General features: G+C 39.4%; 1 protein-coding gene across 1 annotated transcript in view; it reads left to right on the top strand.

Annotated features, from left to right (window-relative positions):
- STXBP3 (syntaxin binding protein 3) overlaps positions 1-20,215 on the top strand; it is a 75,648-nt gene that overhangs the window by 16,411 nt on the left and 39,022 nt on the right. The window contains exons 5-8 of the mRNA XM_027772281.1: positions 5,631-5,709; positions 7,809-7,909; positions 15,479-15,633; positions 19,572-19,662. Coding sequence (XP_027628082.1) covers positions 5,631-5,709; positions 7,809-7,909; positions 15,479-15,633; positions 19,572-19,662 — 426 coding nt within the window. The remainder of the gene's footprint in view (positions 1-5,630; positions 5,710-7,808; positions 7,910-15,478; positions 15,634-19,571; positions 19,663-20,215) is intronic.

The following is a 20,215-nucleotide window of genomic DNA, read 5'->3' on the forward strand; positions in this document are numbered from 1 at the left end:
AAAAACCTCTCCAAAAAAAAAAAAAAAAAAAATTCAAAATAGTAAAATATCTTTTGTTAGACTGGCCTGTGGCACAGCAGTTTCACAATGTTGGGGCTAACTAAGGTAGAAGGGCTTTAGGTTCACATCTGGACACTTCCTTGAACACACTGAACATTTGCATGGTCTTGATCTAAGCTAGCAAAAACTGGGACTGCATTGTGGTGGGGACCCTATTGGGGGTGCTTGTCTTTGTTCCTCTTTCGTGGAAGAAAGAAAAAAAAAATTAGAAAAGAAAAATATTTCCATAAACTAGTTTGCTCAGGAATGTTTTTCTATACTTAGAATTATTGTTTGTTTTGTTTTTTCCTTTTGGGTTTTTAAAAGTTTGTTTATTTTTTAGTTTTTAGAGGTTTGCCTTGTGCTTACAGGAGTTGGGGAGGGAGGGAGAGAAATACACAGTGAGAGGAAAAGTGAGAAATCATTCTGTAAAGGGAATGGCCATACTGCAATCCTTTCTCCTTCGTTCTCCTCCAGGGATCTTGGGCACTCATGCACATGTACCTGGTGTGATTTTCAAGTCACCGGGTCTAGGACTTGAATTGTGGTCAGCCATGTGGGAATTAAGCAATGTAGTCACTACAACATCTTCTGGTCCCAAAAGTTTATTTATTTTGAAAGAGAGACAGGAACTCACCAGGCCACAGTCTACCCCACCCTTCTTCTAGACAGTCAGGATTGGCGGCATACTTGGCATGTTCAGGTTGATCCAGAATCTGTCCCTGAGGCCTTCCCATATGGCTCCTGTATCACATAGTGGCACCTTAACCATCTGAGCCACCAGAAGATTGTTTTATTTGTTTTCTTCCCAGTGAGAATGTACAAGTGAAAGAGTTCGTTTCTTCCCATGTATGACAGCAGAATTTAATTGTATAAAATGATAGAATTTCTTTGCATAATTTGTTTTTCATGCCATTCCAATTCAACCGTAAGTTTTGGAGAGATGGAAATATAGTTAAAAGAAATAGTCTTGGATTAATCCTTTATCTTAGTGATATGTGTGTATGTGTGTGTATATATAGAGATATATAGATATAGATGTCTACATGTATATGTATATTTTTTTTCTTTAAAAAAATTTTTTAAGAGAAATTTTTGTTATAGGGTACATGTACTCACTAGAGAAACAGAGGGAGACAAAGAGAAAGCGAGGAATCACCCTTGGGGGAATGGCCATGCTGCAATCCCTTCTCATCCTTTTCCCTTAGGATTTGGGGCATGTACACATGTGCACCCAGCATGAGTTTAAGCCTCCGGGTCTGAGACTCAAACCATGGTTGACTACGTGGGAGTCCAGCGACATGATCATTACTCCATTTATTGGTCCCTCTTTCTAAAATTTTTAATTGTCAGATGGTACATATGCTCACCAGAAAAAGAAAGAGTATACCCCTCAATGGAGCAAGATTATACTGTAACCCATTTTCCTTCACTCCTCTTTCCTGTCAGGATTTTGGGCACACACCTGGGCCTGGCATATGTTTCAAGCCACGATAGCCAGGATCTGAACCATGGTCAATCATGTGGGATCTGGCTTCTTATATGTAGCACTTAACACAGTGCTGTGGGGCTGGTCCCTATATATTTAATGTCAAAGGAATTTTTTCAGTTTATAATGAATATAGTTTAATTTATACTTTAAGCCAAGCTTTTAGAGCCAAATAAAATATCAGATTTCTTTATTTTGTACTATATCTAAGAATACATTTTTCCGGGAACCAGCAGTTAGCGTAATGGCTATGTCGCTGGACTCCCACGTAGTCGACTGCGGTTCGCGTCCCGGTCTCGGTGGCTTAAAGCTCACGTCGGGCGTGTGTGTGTGTGTGCCCAAGATCCCAAGAGGGGAATGGAGGAGAAGGGATTGCGGCGTGATCATCCCCTCTGGGGGGTGATTTCTCGCTTTCTGTCTCTCTGTCTCTCTTTCTCTCTGGCAAGTACATGCGCCCTATAGCAAAAAAACCTCTCCCCCCCAAAAAAACATCCTCTCCCCCCCCAAAAAAAATACATTTTCCTCTTTTTTAAGAATTATTTAATTTTGTTTATTATCATTTTCTAATTTGCTACAGGATACACGTGCTCACTAGACTAAGACAAAGAGGGAGAGAAAGCAAGCCACCAGGTCAGGGATACAAACTCTGATCGGCCATGTTAGAGTCCAGTGCCCCCACTACCATGCCACCAGCTCTCCCCATAAGAATACATTTTCTAACACCTCCTTTCACTTGTTCCTACTTAGAATATTAATTTGGGGGACCAGCAGATGGTGTAATGGTTACATCTCTGGACTCCCATATAGTCAACCATGGTTCAAGTCCTGGACTTGGCAGCTTAGATTCACATTGGACACGTGTGCTTGTGTGCACAAAATCCCCAGAGGAGATTGGGAGAGAAGGGATTGTGGAATCGCCATTCTCCCTGGGGGTGATTTCTCATTTTCTGTCTCTGTCTGTTCAACTCTTTTTGTCTCTCTGGTGAGCATACGTGCCCACTAGCAAAAATCTCTAAAAAAAAAAAAAGAGAGAGAATATTAATTTCGCAATCATTGTTTCATTGCACTTCTAACTCTAGGGCTCAGTAGGAAAAAAACCCCAGAAAAACAGATATTTACTATTATAGTTAGTCTTTATATAGTGACTGCTGGTACAAGGAGTAGATATTTTTGTTTAATTTTTGTTTTTGCTGGAGGATGCATGTGTTTCTCAGAGAAAGATGAAGAGATAAAGAAGAAGAAGGAAAGAGAGAAAGCATCCTCTTCGGGGAATGGTCACACTATAATCCCTCTTCTTCATCTCTCCCTTCTTTTGGGATTTTGGGTACTCACACTCATGTGCCTGGTCTGTTTCTCAAGCCTCAGGGTCCAGGACTCATACCACACAGTTGCCACATAGGCTCTGGCTGCCTTAACTGCCAGGCCACAGAGCCAGCCCAAGAATGGGTTCTTACATTTTATATCTAATCTGTGATATAATTTTATAAGGGAAAAAATTTTAACTTGCAGGTGCTGGGTTGACCACATAGCACAGTGGTTAAATGTTGTTTTGGGGGAGCTGGATCTCACATGGCTGACTGCAGTTCTAATCCTGGCCCTGGCAGCTCAAAAAATACTCTGGGTATATGTGCATGAGTGCCCAAAGTTCTGATGGGATAGAGGAATGGAGGAAAGAGATTGTTGTTTGACCACACCCCTCTGGGGAGAGGCTTGCTTTCTGTTGTTTTGTTTTTATTTTTAGACTTTTGTCATAAGACACATGTGCTCGCTAGAGAGAGAGACTGGAAGAGGGAAAATGAGAGATAACCCCCCCCCCCAAGAGGGGATGGCCATGCCACAGTCCTTTCTCCACCATTCCCCTATAGGTATTTTGGACACCCATATGCACATGCCTGGCATGCTTTTCAAGCTGCCAGATCTAGGACTCAAACTGTCGAGTCAGCCATGTGGGATCTAGTTCCTTAACCACCATACCTCCTGCTGGGGTGTGGCGGAGAGGCTGCTTTCTTTTATTCTCTCTTCTTTCTCTGATGAGCATGCATGCCCTCTGGCAAAAAAAAATTTTTTTTGGAGAGGTTTTTTGCTATAGGGCGTGTACGCTCACCAGACAGACAGAGAGAGACAGAGAAACAGAAAGCGAGAAATCACCCCCCAGGGGGGGATGGCCACGCCGCAATCCCTTCTCCTCCATTCTCCCCTCAGGATCTTGGGCACACAGGCACATGCGCCCGGCATGAGTTTAAGCCACCGGGTCCGGGACTCGAACTGCAGTCGACTACATGGGAGTCCAGCGACATAGCCATTACGCTAACTGCTGGTCCCAATAAAATTTTTTTAAAATAATAGTATGACATACCATACAGCCATTAAAAATAGGTTTTCTTAGAATTTTTAATGTTCATTTTTGTTAAGTGACAAAAGCAGCATATAAAATCATATATTTAGTAATAGAGCAAAGGATTCAGAGAAGATAGGACCCGAATGTGACTTCCTTCTCTATTCCATCCAACTTCAGTTTCTCTTCCTGTCCCGAGTCAATTGCCTGCTAGGTCCTGTGCAGGTGAGGCCTTGGGGTCCAAAGGAGCACAGATAAACCTGGAATAAACCTTGTTTCAATCTGGGCTGAGCATGCACTAGGTGACCAGCATCAGAGTTCTTTAGCAAGGATTATAGATCAATAGATTTCAGGAAGAGTTTGCTCTAAGAGACCTGTGAATGTTAGGGGAAAGGTCAGTTGAATTTCTCAGGACCTGATGGTTTATCTGCTTTGCTTTGGTAGTTTTGCTCTCAGAAGCAAAAGACCTCTTTGCCTTCCTCCTATTGTGGAGCTATTTCTAGGAGTATTTAGGATATTTCAACAATTAACCAAACCTAGGCCTCAAGTTAGCTGACAAAGAAAAGCAGCCACACAGCTAAGCAGGTCCAGCTGCCAGTAAAATGAAGAAGATACATATCCAGCAAGATAGAGTGACTTGAAAAGAAGGATGACAATCTAAACAGGAAAATAGTATGCATAAGAAGAGTCTATTACAGAACATAAAATCTTCTGATGCTTGGGCCAGTCGGTAGCATGGTGGTTAAGGCACTGGATTCCACATGACCACCTTTGTGGTTTGAGTCCCAGACCCAGTGGCTTGAAAAACACAACTGCACGTGTGTATGTGTACCCAAAATCCTCAGAGGAGAATGGAAGAGAAGGGATTGCAGTGTGGGCATTCCCTGAGAGAAGTAATTTCTCAATTTCCTTCCGTCTCTCTCTGGCCAGTACATGTACCCTGTGGCTAAAATCTAAAAAAAAGAAAGAAACTTCCTAAATCTCAAAAGTGTGATTTTTCACTTAACTCTGAAAAAGACGGAAATCACTATTGAAATTTTAATTAGTGCCCAAAAGATTAAAATGGAGTACCTCAAAGGAAAAAAAGAATCATGGAAATCATAGGACATGAAGGATATCCATGAGAGCTAACAGAAAGAGAGTTCTAGTTCTCAAAGGAGAAATAGAGGAAGGATAATCATTAAATTCTTCGTTCTTTATTTTATGTCCAGATTATTGTTACCTTCTTTGTTTCAAGAACTGTCATGCTGAGGCGTGTATTGGGTCGTCGGAAAAGTCACGATGTATTTGTTTATGTTTCTATTACTTTATGTAATACCAGACTGTATTATCTGCTATTTCCCTTCCTGTAGTCATCTATCGAACTCTGAGTCTTTCATTTTAATCATTTGATCGTTTTAGTTCCTAGCTGACTGTCACTGTCTCCAATACTTCTTCACTTGTAAGTCTCAGTCATTTCTCTATCCATGTAGATGATACTTCCAGTACATTAGCTTCTCGATTGATCATTAACTTCCAGTAGTTCTGTGTTGTTTCGGCTTGCCAGCACCTGTTCATGTGCATTACCTTACTGCTTATTAACTTATTATGAATGACGTACTAGCCATCACTGGCTAGAGAACATAGTATCTTAAATTAGTTTACAAATTAAACTTTTAGCCAGTGAAGTTTTATTTTATCATTGAAATAATTTTAAGTTATTTCAAAAGCTAGCATATTTAAATTAGTATTTAATAGAATGTATATTAAAATCTAATTCTTTTTAAGTCTGTAGATTGTTTTTTACGTGATTTTGGAAGTAAATCAGAGAACAAATATAAAGCAGCGTATATATACTTCACCGACTGTAAGTATCTTTTTTAAGTTACTGTTTCCTTGTCTAAAATTTTATTAATTTTTAAGCATCTACTTTTTGTAGTACTATGTCTGTTCTTGTAATTTTATATTTATCACTTATTGTAATTAGGCTAAAAAGAATCTAAAAATATAATATGTATCTTAATTTAAAGTTAAACTGGTAGAAAATGAAAAGAAACCATTCTCAACTCATTTGAAAAGGCAGTCATTTTTGATGATATACTAGGGTAGGGGGTTGGTGGAGAGAGAGTTATTCCTCCAGTTCCATACTGGTGTCATGAAGAATTTATTTTTAATCAAATTTCCAATTAGGGGTTTGATATTATAAAAATAAGACCCTTTAGAAGGGCACTGCAGTAAGCAACTATTTGGCAAATATTGAGGGAGAAAACCTATTGCATTTCTCTTACCATGGTCACAGGTTCAGATAGAAAGCAGCTAAACCAAAGAGTCACATAGAAGTTCAGAGACACATGCAGTTCTGTTTTGTGATATAATATGTTATATAATTATACGTAAAAATAAAAATAACATTTATATAAGATACATTTCAGTCTTTGCTATTACAAATTCTTTACTTTAAGTAGCATATGATTTTTTTTAAAATTTTTACTTTATTTATTTATAATTTTAAAATTTGATCAGAGAGGAACAGAAAGAGGGAAAGTGAGAAAGCCGCCAGGTCCAGGACTTGACCCATGGTCAGCCATGTGGGAGTCCAGCACCTTTAACCACCACGCCACCTGCTGGCCCCAGTATATGATTTTTTTCTGTAAATCTTTATTTCATACCTAGATATAGTTTGCATTTTTTAAAAACATCATACCATAAGTAGTTGTCATTGTACATGTTTATCCCATTGATAGCATTTAATAAATGTGAAGCCTTGGGAACCAGCAGTTAGTGTAATGGCTATGTCGCTGGACTCTCATGTAGTCGACCATGGTTCGCGCCCCGGATCTGGTGGCTTAAAACTCACACCCGGCGCGTGTGCGTGCGTGCCCAAGATCCCGGGAGGAGAATGGAGGAGAAGGAATTGCGGCATGGCCATCCCCCCCTGGGGGGTGATTTCTCGCTTTCTGTCTCTATGTCACTCTCTGTCTGTCTGGCGAGCGCACGCGCCCTATAGTGAGAGCCTCTTCCCCCCACAAAAAATAATAATAAATAAATGTGAAGCCTCTTATAACTTAAAGAATCTTGAGGCATGATGTTAAAAGACAGGAGGAGCAAGTGGTGGATATCCAACCTCGACCTAAAGGATCTACAAGCACTTAGGTGAAGGGGGAATAACGCGGGCTCTAAGTTCTAGAGCTTAGTGGTTTAGAGTCTTAGAATTTCCTGGCGTTGAAAATGTTCCTGTAATTCTAGTTGACATTAACAACTTGGTTGGTGGGACCAGCAGTTAGCATAATGGCTATGTTGCTGGACTCCCATGAAGTCGACCGTGGTTTGCAACCCAGACGCGATGGCTTAAAATTCACACTGGGCACGTGTGTGTGTGTCCCCAAGATCCCGAGAGGAGAATGGAGGAGAAGGGATTGCGGCATGGCCATCCCCCCTGGGGGTGATTTCTTGCTTTCTGTCTCTCTGTCTCTCTCTGTCTGGTGAGTGGACGTGCCATATAGCAAAAACCTCTCAAAAAAACCCCAAAAAAACAAAAAAAACCCAACAACTTGGGTGGTATGGTTGAAGTATAAATCACTTAGTGGCAGTTTTGGAAAAGTAGAGTAAATTTATTTCTAAGAAGTTCTGAAAGTGCTTTGGTATATTAATTTATGAGTTTGGACATGATTTTCCTTCCTAACGATTTTAGTGTGCTTTGTTTGTGGGTCTCTAAGGAAACGTGTGAGGTTATAGTGAATATGAATAGGAGGAAATGGAATTTCTATTACAGCCCTTTGACTAGAATATATCTGTCCTATAAAGAGCAATGTTTATATCTATCTTTGTCCTCATAATAAATTCCTTTATGAAAGCCAGTAATTATATTTTAAAAAATCAGTATTCTTAAATGTTAGAATGATTTATTCAAAAGGAATAAGGATTTCAGTGGAGTTATATGTTTTTATCTTTTTATATTCCTCTCAGTTTGTCCTGATAGTCTCTTTAACAAAATTAAGGCTTCCTGCTCCAAGTCAATAAGAAGATGCAAAGAAATAAATATTTCCTTCATCCCACATGAATCTCAGGTACTTTCTGTTTCTATTTTCCTAGAGAATTATTTCATTTTACTTATTATAATTTTATTTTAAAATTTGCTATAGGTCACATGCGCTCAGCAGAGAGATAGAGAGAAACAAAGTGAGAAAGCTAGCCACCAGGTCCAGGATTCAAACTACGATCAGCCACGTGGGAGCCCAACACCTCAACAGCCATTTTTGTTTTTAATTTCAGTTCCTAATAGATTGTCAAATTTGGATTTATGAACTTATTTGTTAAAAATATATAAATGTGTTCTAGGGACCAGCAGATGGAGTAATGGTTACATTGCTGGACTACCACATAGTCGACCACGGTTCGAGTTGTGGACCCAGATGTTTCAAACTCACACCAGGCACATGTGCGTGTGTGCCCAAAATCCTGAGAGGAGAATGGAGGAGAAGGGATTGTGGTGTGGTCATCCTCTGTGGGGGGTGATTTCTCACTTTCTGTGTCTGTCTGTCTCCGACAAATGCACATACCTTATATAAAAAAAAAATCTCTCTCTACATATATATACATTATATGTATATACACACACACACTAACACAAACACGTATGTGTTTATATACACACATATGTATATTCTAAAGCTGTTTTGTAAATATATTTTCATATATATACATACACACACACACACACACATATATATATATATACGAACACATGAACATATATATGTATATTCAAAAGCTGTTTTATAAATGTATTTGGTGAATTTTGAACCTAATTCACAAATAAACATTTCCTACGATGAAGGGAAGAACCTGAGCAATAAATTGGAACATGGCATTAAAAATGAAAAGTGGGGAAAACAATGAAAAGTGGGACTTAAATTTCACCTCTGCCACCAAGTCCTGTGGATGTCAAATTACAACACTACTCCATTATGAAATCAAGAGATTCTGAGCACAATCTTAGATGACTTCGAAACAAAAGTTATTTCCTTTAGCTTTTGCAACCATTTGTTAAACAATGATTTATATTGGGGTTAGCAGGCGGCATGGAGGTTAGGCACTGGACTCCCACATGATTGACTGTATGGTCTGGGTCCTGGATCTAGTGGCTTAAAAATCACACCTGCTAAGTGTGTGTGCATGCCCCAAATCCCAGGAGAATGGAGGAGAAAGGGAATGTTGCATGACCATCCCTCCCGGGGGTGATTTCTCACCTTCCTTCTTACAGTCTCTATTTCTGTGTGTGTGTGTGTGTGTGTGTGTGTGTCTCCAGTGAGTGCACAAAAACCTTAAAAAATAAGCCATGGACCAGCAGGTGCAGTTATGGTTGTATTGCTGGACTCCCACATAGTTGACTAAGATTGGAGTTCTGGACCCGGCAGCTTAAAACTCAAGCCAGATGTATATGCATGCATACCCAAAATCCCAAGGCGATGGAGGAGAACGGATCGTGGCATGACCATCCCCCTGGTGGGGGGAGGTTATTTCTTGCTTTCTGTCTTTGTCTCTGTGGCAACTGCATGCACCCTATAGCAAAAGTCTCTCTAAAACAACCAACCAACCAACCAAATGGTTTATATTAAAACAAATGTTCTTTAAGAGACTTTCTGTAATGTTATAAATTATTTTAACTTATAAAATGAATGATTTTTGTAGCTTTGTATGTTTTGTCTTTGGAACAGTTTTGATAAGTCTCAATACCAGTAATGGGGGGCCAGCAGGTGGCATAATGGTTATGTCACTGAACTCCCACGTAGTCGACTGCAGTTTGAGTCCTGGAGTCCTGGACCTGGCAGCTTAAAACTCATGCCAGGCACATGTACATGCATGTCCAAAATCCTGAGAGGAGAAGGGATTGTGGCATGGCCATCCACACTAGAAGGGTCATTCATGCGCACTAGGGGGGACCTTTCTGTCTCTATCTCTGTCTGTTTGGCGAGCGCATGTGTCCTTTAGCAAAACTCTCTCTAAAGATACAAAATAAAAATAACAGCAGTGGGATAATAGCACACATTTGTATAGTACTCTCTGTGTGTGAGATACTTTCCTCACTACTTTACATAAATTTATTCACTTACTCCTCACAATAGTGCATACATGGTACTTCTATCTACACTTTAAGTATAAGAAAATCAAAGTCATGTGGCTAGTGAATTGTTCCAGTTTGTTGTGCTCTTCTCTAATATAATTTTACAGAATTGAAATGGCTTACTGTTGTTTGGAACCGTGAGGTCAATATTGTAAAGTGTGGAAAGTTCCTACATAAGGGATTTCTTTCTTAAAAGAAATTGCTCTTTTTGTTAAGGATTTTAATCTAAATTGTAAAAATTTAAAATATCTGTTTAACATAAGCTGTTTTCCAAACCTTTAGACATATTCTTTTTGTATCATGTATAAATTTAATGTAAGGTAAAAATGGACTTCCTGAAACAATACGAGATATAAGCAATTGAACAAACATTGCCAGAACACCTTGCTTCATAGCAGATATAGTTTAGCCCCAGAGTTCATTAAAATTCTGCAGTTGCTGTATTTGAAGGAGGATTTGTGTAGTTATCTGACTGATTTGATGGCTAATGCAAATACCTTGTTTCTGTGTGTATAGAAATTTCTACTATACTAGTCCATGAAATGCTGTGATTATTTACTGTCTTGTCAATTGTTTTCACCTAACATCTTAGACAGCTTATTTAATAAATTTAACTGTTCTAGAGAAATTAATGTGAAAATATTTTGGATTTTTGTTTGCTTGCAAGTGAAGATATAAATAGAATACCACTAAGTGTTTTAAGCTATGAGCACAGGCCTATGTGAGCATCTATCAAAATCCTGTTCAGGGGAACCAGCAGTTAGCGTAATGGCTATGTCGCTGGACTCCCACGTAGTCGACCGCGGTTCGCGTCTCGGACCCGGTGGCTTAAATCTCACGCCAGGCACGTGTGCATGCGTGCCCAAGATCCCGAGAGGAGAATGGAGGAGAAGGGATTGCGGCGTGACCATCCCCCCTGGGGGGTGATTTCTCGCTTTCTCTCTCTTTGTCTCTGTCTGTCTGGCGAGCGCACGTGCCCTATAGCGAAAACCTCTCAAAAAAAAAAAAAAATCCTGTTCAGTAGACATTGCTAGATGCAAAGCAGCCTGCTGTGAAAAGAGAAGCAAGGTATATGTCCTATCTTAATTTGAATGCCATAAAAGAGATACTAAGTATTATATATTTTCAAAAGTAGTATCAATTCAAATTAGATTTAACTGCCCATAACAGAAAAACCTAAACTTTCAGTGATACAGCAACATGGAAATTTATTTTTTGCAGACATAAAAGAAATTAGGAAATATATATGTTGGCTCTTCAAAACAGTAAGGGCCCAGTACCCTAGGCATTGCCCTCACTATCTAAGATGACTATAAGATAATTACATCCTCATTTGAGGTAGCAGGATGAAAAAGAGAGAGAAATAATTTTCATTTCTATCTCATTAGCTAAAATTTAGTTATATCATCACACTTCAGTGCATAGGAAACTGAGAAATGAAGTCTTTTAGCTGGGCGTATATGGCTATCTCTCCCAATGAACCGGAGTACAGTTACTGAAAAGTAAGGGTAGTATGGTTGTGGGGGATATCTGGCAATCTGTCAAAAAGAGAGAGAGTAATTATTATAAGGAGATTGGGAAAACGTTCAAAGAATGGATAGAATTTGGTAAGATAGTCATGAAAAAGGAAAGAACATTCTAGGAGGTCAGAATAATCTGAATGCAGAGGTACAGAAACAGAAAAGTACAGGGAAGCAGTAGGAATATAGGATAAGGAGTGAAGGTATCGTATATAAAGCTCACTATGGATAAGACTCCCTACAGAGAGGCTCCAGGTCCCACCAAGAGTAATGGCAGAAAACAAGCAGGTACAGAAAACTGTGGGATTGACCCTAAAGTCTTTAAGCTGTAGAGTCCTAGAAGGCAGAAGGTCATTGGGGAGATATTGGTAGTCAGATATGATATTACTTCAAAGAAGTGAAGTTGGACATTTAATGCATTTAGAAGTTCCATGGCAAAGAAAAATGGTGATTCACTCCTCGTGACTTCGTGAATCGAAGGAATTAAAGACATTTCTCTCTCTTTCTGAGAGCTTAAGGGAAGTAATGTTGTCACGTATACATTTAGGCAAGTAGATGGAAAGCACTCAAGAATTTGAGGGAGTTTGTCTACAGTGGACCTTAGGCAGTGCCAAGAGTCTGGTATAGTTAGTGAGAAGCTGCTAAAGGAATCTAGGGAGAGAGAGCCAAGCTGGCTATAGAGCAGCGTGAAGAGTAGATGGAACATGACAGCGTGGTGCGGGGGTAGGAGGTCTAAATTTAAGGAATCAATTGATGTTATAAAGGCTAAAAGAACTTTTAATGCTGGTGATGGAAAGCAGAGAGGAAGAAGAGAAAGAAGGAAATGAAAAAAATGTGAATATAGAATGAGAACTAGCCCCAGAATTCTATTTGGTACAGTGGAGTACTAGATGACTGAGATTAATTTAAACTGTAAGAACCCCTCAACCCCTAGTGCATTACAGTGACAAAGGTTTATTTCTCATTTCTGTTCCTGTCCATTGTGGTTTCCTGGGGGTTTTGCTGTAGGTCCCTGCATTCTGGGACTGAGGCTGAAAGATAGTCTGGGGCATAGCAAAGGGAAATGAGAAAAGTGGTGGACACACACTATGGCTTTTAAAACTTCTGCTGGGAAGTAGCCCATGTCTTCTGCTCAGTGACCATAGCGACACCTAACGTAAGTGGATGGAAACTATATGCTCATGTCTTGTGGGGAGGGACAGTAAGTTTTCGAACACATGTCTACTGCAGTGGCTTAGTATACTGAGAAAGCCACAGTTGGGTGTAGGGTGCTTGCTGGCAATTATAGCAACCTAGTCTGTGAGCAGCAAAGAGATAAGTGGATTGACCACAGCTAAATCTCAGTCCTTGTTCAGACTGCTGCTGTTGGTGATAGCTAATGTTCAGAGAAATGGGTGACTTTCATGAAAGGAGATACAAGGAAGTTTACTCATAATTCATCACTCGACGTATATTTATTACATGCCTACATTTAGTCCAGTACATTATCCTAGACTAAGAGAGATTACTACTATTGTTTAAGAAAGAAAACCAGCAGGTGGCATAATGTTACATCTCTGGACTCCCACATAGTCGACTGCAGTTCAAGTCCCAGACCTGGTGGCTTAAAACAGACTGGGCAGGACCAGCAGGTAGCGTGGTGGTTAAGGACATTGGACTCCCCCATGGCCAACTGTGGTTCAAGTCCTGGACCTGGCAGCTTGCTTTCTCACTTTCCCTCTCTCTCTCTCTCATGCTGTCCCTCTCTGGTCAAATTAAAAAATAAACAAACAAATGGATAAATAAAGTTAAATAAAAATAATTCTTAGGATCAACAACAAAAACAAACAAAAAATTCACACTAGGCATGTGTACATGTGTGCCCAAAATCCTGAGAGGTGAGTGGAGGAGAAGGGATTGCGACGTGACTATACCTCCAGGGGTAATTTCTTGCCTTTTGACGGGTCTGTCTGAGACTCTTAAGCAGATGTTTCTCATTTCAGAAATATATCCACTGTAGTTGCCTTTTTTTTTTTTAAATGATAGATGTACTTGTAAGCAAATAGTACACTGCAAACATTCCTGCCTATTAATGAAAATCTTTCAGTGTTGGGGGGGCCCTGTGTTTTTAAGTTTTTAAAAAAGATTTATTTATTTATTATGAATATTTCACATGATTTCGCTAGAGAACGATAGAGAGAGAGGGGGAGAATGAGAAAACAAGCCTCCAGGTCCAGGATTCAAACTACGGGCAGCCAAGTGGGAAGTCCAGCAGCACCTCAACCACCACACCACCAGCTGGTCCCCTGTTTTTAAGTTCTTTTTTTCTTTTTTCTTTTCTCTTTTCTTTTTTTTGGAGAGATTTTTGCTATAGGGCATGTGTGCTCGCCAGAAAGACAGAGACAGAGACAGAAACTGAGAAATCACCCCCCCGGGGGGATGGCCATGCCACAGTCCCTTCTTCTCCATTCTCCTCTTGGGATCTTGGGCACGCATGCACATGTGCCCAGTGTGAATTTAGGCTACCGCATCTGGGACTCAAACCACGGTTGACTACATTGGAGTCCATTGACATAGCCAGCTAACTGCTGGTCCCCGTTTTTAAGTTCTTAATGAGGTTGTTGAGGTTTGCAAAAGCTTCTGCTTAACCCCCCACTGTATTTTCTTGATGAGTCTTCTTATTCTTCCCCTGCAGTTTGCTTTTCTCTGTCCTCTTCTTGCGATGTGCATTTCTGTGTCACTAGCTGATAGGAATTTTTCAGGTCCATTATAATCTTATGAGACTACCATCATAAATACAGTCTGTTAGCCAAATGTTGACAGGCAGTGCATGACCATTACGTCTGGCACAGTGCTTGTCTTTTGAGGAAGTTTATGTCTATTGTAAGGGCATGAGGGGTGTAAGCTAAAGAATTGAAGATACATGTCAACTATGAGAAGTTTCTAGATTGTTCTTAATGGGTTAAGATTTTTTAAAATGTCTTATGTATAGACAATTTTGGCTTTGTTGTCTTAACTTTGTACCAGGTATTAGATTTTTATTTTGGTTCATCTGGCTTAAATTCCTTCATCTGTTGCAGAGGTAATGAAAAGCAAACAGTACAATCTGTATATGAAACAAAAATTCAAGGAGAGGGGTATATTAAGCAGGAAAGGAGAGTGGGAAAAGAAATAAAAAATGAAATCAAGGGACCAGCAGTTAGCATAATGGCTATGTCGCTGGACTCCCATGTAGTCGACCATGGTTCAAGTCCTGGACCCAGTGGCTTAAAACTCACGCTGGGTGCATGTGCATACGTGCCCAAGATCCTGAGAGGATGGGACCAGCAGTTAGTGTAATGGCTATGTCGCTGGACTCCCACATAGTCGACCACGGATCGAGTCCCGGACCCGGTGGCTTAAACTCACACCAGGCACATGTGCGTGCGTACCCAAGATCCAGAAAGAAGAATGGAGGAGAAGGGATTGTGGTGTGGCCATCCCCCCGGGGGGTGATTTCTCACTTTCTATCTCTCTGTCTCTGAGCGCAGGCGCCCTGTGGCAAAAACCTCTCCACAAAAAAAAAAAAAAGAATGAAATCAAGATGACAGAGAATATGAGATTTGATTAAGGTAAAGATCGTGTTTCAAGAAACAGGTTTTTTTGTTTGTTTGTTTGTTTTTGAGAGATTTTTGCTGTAGGGTGCATGTGCTCACTGGAGAGACAGAGACTGAAAGCGAGAAATCACCCCCCAGGAGTGTTGGCCATGGCGCAGTCCCTTCTCCATTTTCCTCTCGAGATCTTGGGCATGCACACACACACACACACACACCCAGCGTGAGTTTAAGCCTTTAGGTTCAGGACTTAAACTGCAGTTGACTACCTGGGAATCTAGCGATGTAACTATTATGCCATCTGCTGGTCCCGTGGATGTTTATTTTTAAAGTCCCAAAATAATAGCCACATTTTTCTTGACATATTTTTTTAAATCCAGTGTGCAGATTGACAGTGTAATTTTTTTTGGCCTGACTTAGGTGTATACTCTTGACGTACCAGATGCATTCTATTACTGTTATAGTCCAGACCCTGGTAATGCAAATGGAAAGGATGCCATTATGGAAGCAATGGCTCAGCAAATAGTTACAGTATGTGCCACCTTGGATGAAAACCCTGGAGTAAGATATAAAAGGTAAGACACTCGTTGGCATCTGATGTGCTGTGTTTTCTGTTTGCTGTGCAGAGTACAGAGGCAAAATGTCTCCCTGCTTTCATGTGTTGGTTTACAAAGTTCATTTTCCTTGTACAGTTATGCTCTGAACACAGAAAATTTAAAGTTTAAGGCCTAAATTTCAGATGAACTAATAGCCTCTGTTACTGAATTCCAGAGCTTAAATTTGGTATAATTTGCAGACTTGGTTCTTCACCAGTTTAAGGAATGCTTAGAGGATTTTTATGTAGAGAATATAATCTCACAGTTAATATTTTATCATTAAATTTGCACCATTTTTTAATCCACTCTGGCATTTTGCTTACTTATTTTTTTAAATTTCTTTTGGGGCTTGAAATAAAATAAGATTAAAAAACATTTATTTTGGGGCTAACCCATGGTGTGGTAGTTAAGGCAGCTAGATCCCAAATGGCCAACTTCATGGTTCAAGTCCTGGACCTGTGGCTTGAAATTCACACTGGGTACATGTGTGTGTGCCCAAAATCCCCAAAGGAGGGAGAAATGGAGAAAAAACATTTTTAGAAATTTATTTCTTCTTTGAATAAGAGAGACAGAACCCCCAGTGGGTTTTCTTTTCTTTTCTTTTTTTTTTTTTTTTTTTTTCCTACAATAACTTCACCAGAGAGAGAAAAAGAGACAGTAAGAGAGAAAGTAAGAAGTCACCCCATGGTGGGGATGACCACACCACAGTCTTTCTCCTCCATTTTCCTCTTGGGATTTTGGACACACACGTATCACCTGGCATGATTTTCACACCTGCTGGTCCTTCTGCAGTATCACTGTTGGCGACGTGGGAGTCTAGCACCTTAACCACCATGCCACCTGCTGGTCCTTCTGCAGTGGGGTCTTACCGCAGCAGCCAGCCCCAAAATTATGGACATGTGTGTCTGGTGTACTCAGTGAGATGTCTGGATGTGAATCTGGAATTTTCCCATGTAAATGAGCCTTGTAGAGAGTCACATTTTACCCCCAAATTTCCACTGTTTGTCTTTTGAAGAGTTCTTTAATTTGAATATTGGCATTTGTCAGGTTAGTTGGCTGAATTGTTCATTTTCACATTCATGTATATAAGTTATATTACTCTCTTATTTAAGATTTTCTGAGGGCACTTTTCTTGCCAGAGAGAAATACCACCTGACCCCTCAGAAGGGGTGTGATTGCACTGCAATCCCTTGTCCTCCATTTGTCCTTCCTATCAGGACTTTGGGCACACATGCACACATGCCTGGACTGGTTTTCATGCCATTGAGGCTGGGATTAAAACCATGTTTGGCCATCTAGAATCCGGCTCCAAATGCACAGCATTTAACCACTGCACCATAGGACTGGCCCTTGTTATGTTACTCTTAGCTTTTTAAAAATCTACTATTTGGGGACCAGCAGGTGGCATGGTGGTTAAGGTGCTGGACACTCCCACATGGCCAACCACGGTTCAAGTCCTGGACCTGGTGCCTTGCTTTCCCACTTTCTCTCCCTCTCTCTCTCTGGTCAAATTAAAATAAATGAATTAATAAATTTAAAAAAAATCTACTATTCATTACATAGAAAAAATAGAGTTCATCTCCTTAATTTAGATATTACTGAACAAGTTCTTTACTCATACCTTGGGTATTAGAAACATTCTTTTTTCTTTGTTTTTTTAAAAAATGATTTCCAATCTTTTTATTAAAGAATTATTATAATTAACTAACTAACTTTCTTTCTTTCTTTCTTTTAATTTGACCAGAGTGAGAGAGAGAGGGAAAGTGAGAAAGCAAGCCGCCAGGTCCAGGACTTGAACCATGGTCGGCTATGTGGGATCCAGCGCCCTTTACCAGCATGCCTCATGCTGGCCCTCTTTTTTCTTTTAAATGATATATTGTTTATATTCTGGACTCAGTGGAGCTGAGCTAAATGGTTAGGCTCCTGCCAGACTTACTACTTTAAGTTTTATGTTGTTGATTTTTGTTGATTATGTTTAGGAAAATAAGTGAACACAACTAATTTCCAATTTAATATTTACCTAAGGACTTGTTTTGTGTTATTCCAATAATTAAATAATAATCTTGGCTTTAAAAAAATTGTTTTAACTGCCAGAGGGCATATGCATTCACTAGAGACAAAGAGATGGGGGGTGGGGGGGACAGAGAGGGGAGGGAGAGAGCACCCCCCAGTGGGTACACTTCCTTTTCTCTTTCTCTATCCTGTCAGGAGTTTTGGTGCGCGCACACACGCACCTGGCATGTTTTTCAAACTGCTAGGCAGGTATCTGAATCATAGTTGGCCAGGTGGGATCTAGCTTCCTTTAACCACCGGAACATGGGCCAGATGGTCTTTAAAATTCTTTCGGGGGCGGGGGCAGCAGGTGGCATGGTTGTTAAAGGTGATGGATTCCCACATGGCCAACCTCAGTTTGCGTCCCCCGACTTGGCTTGCTTTCTTGCTTTCCCTTTCTCTCTCTCTGTTTGGTCAAATTGAAAAATAACATTTACAAATGCAATTAAATAAATAAATAATTCTTTTAAAAAAATTCTTTCTGGGGACTAGCAGATGGCTTAATGTGAGTTTTTAAGCCTCCAGGTCCGGGACTCAGATTGTAATCCACTACGTGGGAGTCCAGCGACATAGCCATTACGCTAACTGCTGGTCCCCCATAAATTACTCTTTATAGGTGCTGCTTTATTTATTTTTAAGGTAGAAAACCTGAAGATTGTTTAACCCTTCGAAGCCCTCACAGTGAGAACACCCATTTCTGAGGTTGGTGTGCTAGTTGAAGAACATTTTTCTTTAGATTGAGAAGTTTCACTAGTGCCACTGGTCAAGAAGTTGCAGTTTAGAATCTAATGTGTTCTAGGAGTGTGATATACAAGACTTTATGCCAAAGACCAAGTTGGAAAATTGACTGAATATTAGAGAGCATGTGGGGAAGTCTCACACTGCTGGTGGCAGAGGTAATTGGTCAGCTAATGTGAAGAACAGTTGGGAATATCTAGAAAAATTGAAGATGTACATGCCCTATGACCCAGCAACTATACTTTTACATGTAATATACCTAGAGAAACATGAACATGAAGATATATGTATAAACACATTTGCTTCAGTGTTTACAATAGTATAAAATTCAGACTGACCTAAATGTCTGTCTTTAAGGAAACAAAAACATAGAATCCAGTAAAATCATGATGGAGTACTGTATAGGCGATCACATGAATAAGTCCGATATATGTATCAATACAGATAGCTCTCAACCTGCACACAAACATATATAAATAGCAGCAGTGACTGAAGAAATACACAGGAAATTCATGAAAGTGGTTGCCTTGGGTTGGAAAGTAGGGTTAAAAGAGTGGAACAGAACTTGGGAGGGGAATAAAGGGAACCACAGCTATCAATGTAATATTTTATATATATATATATATTTATATTTAATATATTATTTAATATATATTTATATTTAAAAAACCTGAAACACATTTGATAAGGTTTACATTTATTAATTCCAGATATATTGATATATTTGGTATGCTATTATCTGAGCTTTTTTGTGTTTATAAAATACTTTATTTTATAAACTTTTTAAAAAAGTTTATTTCATGGAGAGAGAGAAAGATAGGCACCAGCAACAGTCTCCTCTGCATTCATCCCCCCAGCCTTTCCAGTCCACCAAGATCAGGGCCACACAAACATGACAAACACACAGTTCACGTGTTTTAGGTCAACCCTGGGACCAAACCCTGATCTTCCATAAGGCTCCAATGTCGTGCAGTGGTGCACTATTGCTGCCCCACTGCATCTTGCCTTGTTTTATAAATAACTAATAAATACATTGCATGTTTTAATTTTGGAATTCAACTTTATGATATTATAGAATGTGTCCTGGAAGAAAGATAAGTGTTTAAACTTTTTTTTTCCATTTCTAGTAAACCTCTAGATAATGCCAGTAAACTTGCACAGCTTGTTGAAAAGAAGCTGGAAGACTACTACAAAATTGATGAAAAGAGCCTAATAAAGGTAATGTATGAAAAATAATAGTCTGTATTATTTCTTTATAAGCTAAAGAAACTTGTGCATTCATTTTCCAGTATTGACTTGGAAATCATTGAAATAGATCTCCCAAACTGATTCGAGAGTTGTTAACAAAAGTAGTAGTGGAAACCTTACTAGACAGTGTAGTCTACAGGAAAGATACAGATTTTGAAGTTACCTCTGTGACCAAATCCTGGTTTTTCTATTGAATTGGTTAACAGTTTAGACAAGTTATGTAATTTCTTTGTACCTAGGTTTTCTTTTCTATAGAAGGAGGATAATAAGAGGATACCTGTTTTATAAACTAGTGAGAAAATTAAATGAGTTAATACTTATAAAGTCCTTAGAATAATCTTTGCCACTAAACAGACATTTACTAAATGTAGGAATTCCTATTGTTACCCTGTGACCTTGAGTTTATTTATTCATCTGTAAAAAAGATGAGCTAATACAAGGAGTCTTCAAATAGTTCATAGGAATGCATATTATGAAAAAATCATATGTGGATTTCAGAATTTTTTTGCAGCAAAATAAATTT

The sequence above is a fragment of the Tupaia chinensis genome, unplaced genomic scaffold (genome assembly GCF_000334495.1).
Source record: "Tupaia chinensis unplaced genomic scaffold, TupChi_1.0 Scaffold000270_1, whole genome shotgun sequence".
In the NCBI taxonomy this organism is placed as follows: domain Eukaryota; kingdom Metazoa; phylum Chordata; class Mammalia; order Scandentia; family Tupaiidae; genus Tupaia; species Tupaia belangeri.